The following is a 6,929-nucleotide window of genomic DNA, read 5'->3' as shown; positions in this document are numbered from 1 at the left end:
AGATGTGTCTTGTCTAGCGGCCATACACCATGCCATGGGGGAGGCTGCATCTACATGGGAACTGGCTGCTTAAAGGGAAAACCAACCGCGTCATTTACTTATGCAGGGAAGTAGAGGAATGGGATTTGCTGGAGCGGATGAAGAGAGAGATGATTTGAGGCGTTGCTACAGACAAGATTGGGACTTGCCGTGGTGAAGATTAGAGGGGAGGAAAATAAAGCAAGCTCCGGACTCCAATCTACCCAGCAACCGGTCCGTTTGGAGGGCACTGAGCGGAACCAACTTGCCCATCGGCGACGGAGCTACCTTAGCCAGAACAGAGACAAAGATGGAGGGGACGACCAGGGCACCGCGGTCGCTGTCTCGAGTCTCGACGATGCAGGGCACATACTGACACACCAGCAACGGGAACGTAGTCCGATAGATTAACGGAGAGCTGCGGAGGCTAGCCATACCGGCGGTCCTGCCGGAGGAGCGCTCTGACTCGGAGATCGGCACTCCCGTCCTGCACAATAAACAGGGGAAAGCAATGAGTCCGTGGTTTAAGGCTCCTCCCAAGATTTATGGCTGGAAACTGATGAGGGATGGTAACAAAACATCGTTTCAGTCCGTTTTGTATGCCAGTAATAAAAGGTTCAATGTTACATGCACGTTAGGAGTTGCTTTTTTTTTTGAAAGTCACGTTAGGAGTTGCTGATGTGGCAGGTTGCTGAGTTGGACATGCTGCATGTTGAGATAAATACCTATAGTGGGGATCAATCTCTTAGGTATATAGAATGTATCCCAAATACTGGTTGAGCACTTACAAGCAAAATTTTATGTTATTAGCTGTGCATGTTAGAAAGTAAGGCGTCTGAAAAATATTGAATATATTGTGTAGTAAAAAAACAGAAAACAGAAAATACCTATCAACAATTCACAGATCATGGCAACAAATACCCACTAATATGCTCTATAAAAAAAACACACACACACTAATATGTAGAGTACTTTGGGATTTTTTTTGTCAGAAGCACATATGTATGTTTGAAATTTCATTTTGCTCAAATTTGTAACTACTTTTCATGGCAAAAGAGTAAGAATAACTAGCCATCCTGGTATTTTTTTTATATCAGGAAAAGGTCATGATAAAAATCAAACCAGAAGGGTATTCACATGTTAAATGTTAGGGGGGCATAATATCACGAAAAGTAAGCAACCAAATGTGGCTATAAAATCAGTTTTTTTTCCTGGATATTCAATTTGGATCTAGGGAGCACATGCTCTTGCGTGATAAAAATGGATTTTACAAACGTAAAAAAATTTGGAAAAAAAATATATGTGTTCATTGTTAGACCCAAATGGTACATGCAAATTTGCAGGTGAAAAATTTGAGCATTTTGACTTGTGCAAAAAAGAAAGTCGAACTCCAAATGTTAAACTTAATTTTGTTTTTTTCATCGACGAAGCACTGCTATCCCATATGGCATGAAAATTATCAAGTACACTTGCCACAGTAATATGAACATCTACAAAAGAAACAGAAAATTTAAATTTTATTTACTATTTATTTTGATTTTACTGTTCATCAAAAAATCCGCGTTCATCTGTTCCTCACACCATTGTGGTTTCTTGTGTGATGAAATAAACACAGTACTCCATACTTACAACCTCTATCTTGCTTTGGAATGCGGCGTTGTGAGTAATAGAATACAAAGTACACAAGGCAAGTGATATGAATATGATATACGTAACTCCATACGACTAATATGATAATATTGATATACTATCAAATATGAAGTTGATATTTTTACAATTTGGAGCCCATCACAATCCACTCCATACATATGCTAAGTTCTGTGCGTGGTCATACATTCGCACAGACAACACAGATAACACGGGTATGTCTTCATCTTACATGCAAAGGCGAAGCAACATATAAAATGCTCTGATTCAGAGGCAGGCAGAGGCCACTGCTTATTTATCGGAAGTGCGACAATACTTGGAGATGATTTCGATGGAGAGAGTGGATCACCCCCTTCATGGAACACACCCTTTACTCGAGTTATTCTCTATGAAACATATGTTGAAGCTCATGAACCTTGCGGTGAATTCTGCCAGGATCTGTAGAAGCTCATGAACCTCACCGTGAATTCTGCCAGGATTTTCTAAGGGTTAGACTACAGTTCACAAGTGAACCGAAGCAAAAAACAATCAGCATATACCTTCAATCTTTATGAAGTATTGGATGGCTTCCCCTTGGTCACGGCCTTCCACGGCAAAATGTTCTATACTGATGTCCAAAGTTGTGTCCCGAGATCTGTATTCTTTGACTTGTTCTTTCTGAAACTTGCGGCCTGCACACTGCCCACAAGCAAGCAGGCAAAGAACACATACATCAATGTAATCTAGTTGAGAAATGGAAATGAAATGTCACTCTCAAATCTCAATTGTGAGTGAAGATGCTTGTAGTCATGCTCACATGGTTGAACCCCGATGCCAGTTCATCAACACTATTCTGAAAATCTTTATCCCTGTCCCTTTTCAGTCCAGTAACCAGGTGCTGCATCTCAAAAGGAAAAGGAAAAAAAGGAACAGTAATGAGCAATGACAAATACGAGCATTAACTGGGCTCCCCAAATCAGATAAAACATGTGAGCATTAGGTAGAGCAGAGCTTACGCGGAAGATGAAATAAGGTGACACGTTATGCTCAATCATTTTTCTGATCTTCCCCCGAATGAGATACAGCCTGTGCACAAGTCAAATCTGTAGATTTTATTTTTGTAGTGAAGTTGAAGAAAGAAGCTCACGCATACTGAACTGCAGAACAACACGGTGGAAGGGTAGCATACTGCTTTGGACTTGGCTCCTCCATGATTTTCTTGGCCACATTATATATTTCTTCCTCCCATCCCGTCAGAATAGGTTGATCTTCTACGAACGGATAGCTGTGTTTGTTAAGGGAGCTGTTTATCAGTATGGAGAACTAAAATTACAGTAATTCTTCGACACAAGCAAAGTAGGATCCATAGTTAAAAAAATAAACAGACACTGGCTTTGTTGTTGTTGTACACTAGTCCTCTAAAGATCAGATGTAAATTCAGTACTATCACTCAAGATTAATATCATACCACTTGGACCTTGCAAACACTTATAAAACAAAGGAGAATGGAATCATGGTGTGAAACCATTTCTTTAGTAGTGCAGCATCCTTTTTAGTCATAACATGGCAGCAGCATTTGCACAGTAAACAGACCAGTGCTATGCTGGCCTGCTGGCACTCCAGAATGGACAACATTATTATGGCGATATACCATCAGAATATGAAAAGGAGAAAGGATCCGTGTGCTTACTTTGCTTTCCATGTAGCTTCAAAAGAACGTATTGCCTGTCGGAGATTGTTACTCGCGCTCACTGTGATTCTGCTGGCAATTCCACGAGGCAAATCTATGCCTTCTTTCATAGCAATGAACTCCAGAACCTTGATCATCTAAGAGAAGATAATCTTTCATCAAATTGTCCAGCACTCTAATGAGAAAATAACCATCCATAAAAGTAATAAACAGACCGAAGTTGAATGTACCTCCTCAAATGAAGGTGGCTGAAGTGTGACAACCTTGCATAGATGTTTCACAGCCTCAAGGTTTGAAGAATCAGAGCAGCAGAAGATGATTTTGTTGCAACCTGCATACCTTCCCAGAAACCAACCGATATAATGTTGAAAATCGGAGGAAAGCCTGTCAGCGTCGTGGACCACAATCACTGCATATAAGAAACCAGTAACACTTTTACATAGGGTTTCACATCAACCAAGAACAGGAAGAGCTGTCAAAAACTCCTGTATTGGCTAACACAAGTGTCAATCAAACGAGAAGCAAACTGTATGAGCATGTAGTACCTTTGCAGTTAGTATGATCGCAGATCGAGTCTGGTGGCAGGATTGATTCATTCAGCAAAGTAGTTATGACATGATTTTCATAGCCATGTAAATCAGCCAGGTTAACCTCCACATGATGACCTGAAATCTTGACTTTCACATCGACGTGTCTGGCAATTTCTCCCTTGAGTTCGATCCTCTTTGAGTGTTCCTGTACCTGTTAATAATAATAACAGAAATGGTAAATACATACAGCATTCTGAATTTGAAGCACCAAGGTTTGGTTAGGATAAATTCGTACCTGGAGATTATCAGGACCAAAAGCATCCCTTAGGAGTGCCAGCACCATGCTTCTCTTCCCGACTGCCTGTCCGCCTTCGAATATGAAATGGTTGCACTCTTGCTCGGTCACCTGGATGCAGGAACCATCACAAAATTTAGTCCCAGTTAAGCATTTCCTCGAATTCTGTAGACAAGATTCATCACTCTGTTCCAATGCTTGGCTTCAATACTCAATAGGTGTAATGCTAGAGGTGACAGAGGAATTTGTGATGTGTACCAGCCGGTGGAGCTCGTCGGCGACGGCCTTGTTGCAGATGAATTCCGCGAGCACATTGGGCCGGTACCTGTCCGCCCACGCGTACTCGTCCTCCGCCGCCGACGCCGTCGATTCCACGGACAGCTGCTGCGGAGAGTCCACCTGCGGCGACGACGTCCGCTTGCGAGGGACCCTCACCCAGATGTTTGCTCCTCTCCCAACGGTGGTGGCCGTATCGCCGCTCCAGCCGCTCCCGTCGCCGGTAGGCGTCACGGGTTTGTCTTGGGATCCCGTCGGCGTCGGCGCTCGGGCGACCGCGAAGGCGGCGGCGGCTTCCCCTTTCTCCCTCAAAGGCCTCCTCGCAGCGACATTCGCCGCGTCCGCGTGGCGCTGGCGTGCCGACGCCTGCGCCGACGCGGACGACGGCCGGGTCTGCGTCTGCGGGGGCGGGGGCGGGGTGGCGGCGCCGCTGAGGGCGGCCCTGCTCTTGGGGAGGCAGGCGGCGCCCCAGCGGTGGAGCATGAACTTGACGAGCCCGGCGGGCACGGCCCGGCGCCTGGCCTCGCGTCGGCGGTCGTCGGCGAAGGCTGCGGAGAGGGTGCGGGCGGTGGGGGAGGCGGTCGGGGTCTCGGTGGCCATGGCGCGTGGGACGGGGAGGCATTGGCGCGGGGTGGTGGGAGGGAGGTGATGGGAATGGGGAGGCAGCCGGCGCGACCTCACCGAGGAGGAGGAGAAGGAAAGGTGGCCGGATTATGCCGCGCCGGAGGAATCATTCCATTTGCTTAAGCTAAAAAAAAATCTGTGTAAGCATCACGGTCGCCGTCGGGTCGGGAGATTGGCCGGCCGGCCGCCGTGGGTTGGCTAACCGGCGAGTCTTTTCTTGATTTGTTTTTAGCTAAAGAGCATCTCCATGAGCTCCCCCTATTCGAAAAAAAAAACATGGAAGAAGTTTTTTTTTTCTTTAACAAAATACAGATACATACGCTCATATATATACGCACATACACACACACCCCTATGAACACCTATGAGAGGCTGAGTCGGCACATCATTTTAAGATTGACGAAGTCGCCTGAGATATCTTTGTAGTCAACGGGACTACATATAAAAAAAGTTGAGGCAGCAAAACACACCCCGATTTCTTTTCACGTAAAACACGCCCTAGTTTTTTTAACCCATATTCACTGCTCTCACGAAAGCAAACCGCTTCGTAGAGGCGACATTTTCTGCCGCTCTGGGACGCCGGGAGCAGTGATCTCTATCCCTCTCTGTCCGCTGCTCCCGCAGCTGGTGGAGGGGGTGGGCTCCTGTTTCTCTTCCTATTGTTCCATAGGTTTAGTGCTTCGTCTTTGTCTAGTAGCACCAATTTGGTGACATTGATGCTGTGTCGAATAAGGTGGCCTTGGTCTCTTCCTCACCACGGTGACCTTCTTCTCGGCGACGCTGCTGAGCCGATGCCCTCGCCTGCTTATCGTTCGTTTGGAGCGGTAAGCCTTATGCTTCCTTGGTTGGCGGTTGTCGCCTTTCATGGCGGCGCTAACAAGTGGGACAGATGTGTGCTAGTACAAGGTTGATGGTCCCACATCGGCGGATTTAGCATTTTCCCCCGGCAATAGCAGCAGGATGCATCAGATCTTAATCCCGGTCAGCGTGAGGAGCATCCTCGGCCAACACGCCATATCGTGAAGTGCCTATTCTGTAGTTTAGTTTTCTACTCACAACGCCTACAAGGCTATGGAGCTGGTCAGGATTTTGGCTTGTTGGTGCTTTGTACTTTCTCCCAGTGTGCATCTCAGCGGCGTTGATGGGTCGATGGCTACTTGAGATTTGATTGTTTGCAGGGATCCCAAGGGACTTATTTTATAATCTTTTATATGGGGTTCGTTCTGCAATGTTTTCTAGACATCTGTCATGTCTTGGTCTTTCTGATAGCTTCTGTATGTATGTGTAGTTGTACATTGTTTTATTTATTAAAATAGTGTGTGCGGTAAAAAAAACAAAAACCCATGTTCGCTAGTACTAGGGATGTTCTCCAGATATTGGCATCCATAAATAGAGCGGTACTCTCCTCGAGAGTAATGTGGGAGTATACCTGGACATCCGTTGGGCTAGGCCTAACAAAGCCCAAAGCAGAAAATCTAGGCCCGGGCCCGGCCCGGCTGTCGGTCCTAGAATTCAGGCCCAAGCCTGGCCTGCCAGTGAAAAAGTGAAAAAACCCGTTGGGCCTTGGGTCTTGGGCTAGGCCTCTTCCTTAAAGCCCAAATATGGCAGGCCTAGGCCCGGTCTGTCAGTGAAAAAGCCCACAGGGCCTCAGGCCTCTTCCCTAAATCATAAATATGGCAGGCTCGGGCCTGGCCAGCCCGGCCTTCGGGCTCAAAACTTAGGCCCAGGCCCGTGCCACAGGCAAGACCGGGCCGGATCGGGTCGGGTCGAGTCGGGTATCCCATGGCCAGAGATATTTACAAGATCTTGCTATCATCAGCAGTAAAGAGCAAAACCAGAACAATAGCGTTTCAGTACCCCAGTCGGGCCA

The 6,929-nt window shown here is 46.4% G+C and overlaps 1 protein-coding gene across 2 annotated transcripts; it reads right to left on the bottom strand.

Moving 5' to 3' along the window:
- Positions 1-1,721: 1,721 nt before the first annotated feature.
- Positions 1,722-5,246, bottom strand: LOC123108579 (replication factor C subunit 3). 2 transcript variants are annotated; one of them, XM_044530342.1, is made up of 10 exons: positions 4,418-5,238; positions 4,160-4,270; positions 3,880-4,075; positions 3,565-3,743; positions 3,335-3,471; positions 2,834-2,929; positions 2,661-2,730; positions 2,462-2,542; positions 2,205-2,343; positions 1,722-2,134 (listed from the first exon to the last, which is right to left on the bottom strand). In XM_044530342.1, exons 1-10 carry the CDS (start codon positions 5,033-5,035, stop codon positions 2,073-2,075), a joined length of 1,689 nt encoding a protein of 562 aa, XP_044386277.1. In that variant the 5' UTR covers positions 5,036-5,238; the 3' UTR covers positions 1,722-2,072. The 2 variants fall into 2 exon arrangements, 1 of the variants encoding a protein (XP_044386277.1); XR_006451929.1 differs by lacking the exon at positions 1,722-2,134 and having other exon boundaries at positions 2,661-2,747; positions 4,418-5,246.
- Between the last annotated feature and the right edge of the window lie 1,683 nt (positions 5,247-6,929).

This window comes from Triticum aestivum, chromosome 5A, assembly GCF_018294505.1.
Source record: "Triticum aestivum cultivar Chinese Spring chromosome 5A, IWGSC CS RefSeq v2.1, whole genome shotgun sequence".
Taxonomy (NCBI): domain Eukaryota; kingdom Viridiplantae; phylum Streptophyta; class Magnoliopsida; order Poales; family Poaceae; genus Triticum; species Triticum aestivum.
Note: the sequence above shows the minus strand (reverse complement) of the source record. Positions and strands in the feature narration are given on the sequence as shown.

Bases quoted from the DNA above. Each gene is read 5' to 3' on its own strand.
- LOC123108579 (XM_044530342.1), bottom strand. From the start codon at position 5,035: ATGGCCACCGAGACCCCGACCGCCTCCCCCACCGCCCGCACCCTCTCC. The intron at 3,744-3,879 runs GTACTACATGCT...TCTTATATGCAG, and splicing joins CGATCATACTAACTGCAAAG to TGATTGTGGTCCACGACGCT. The intron at 2,344-2,461 runs GTGAGCATGACT...GCTTGTGGGCAG, and splicing joins TGGCATCGGGGTTCAACCAT to TGTGCAGGCCGCAAGTTTCA.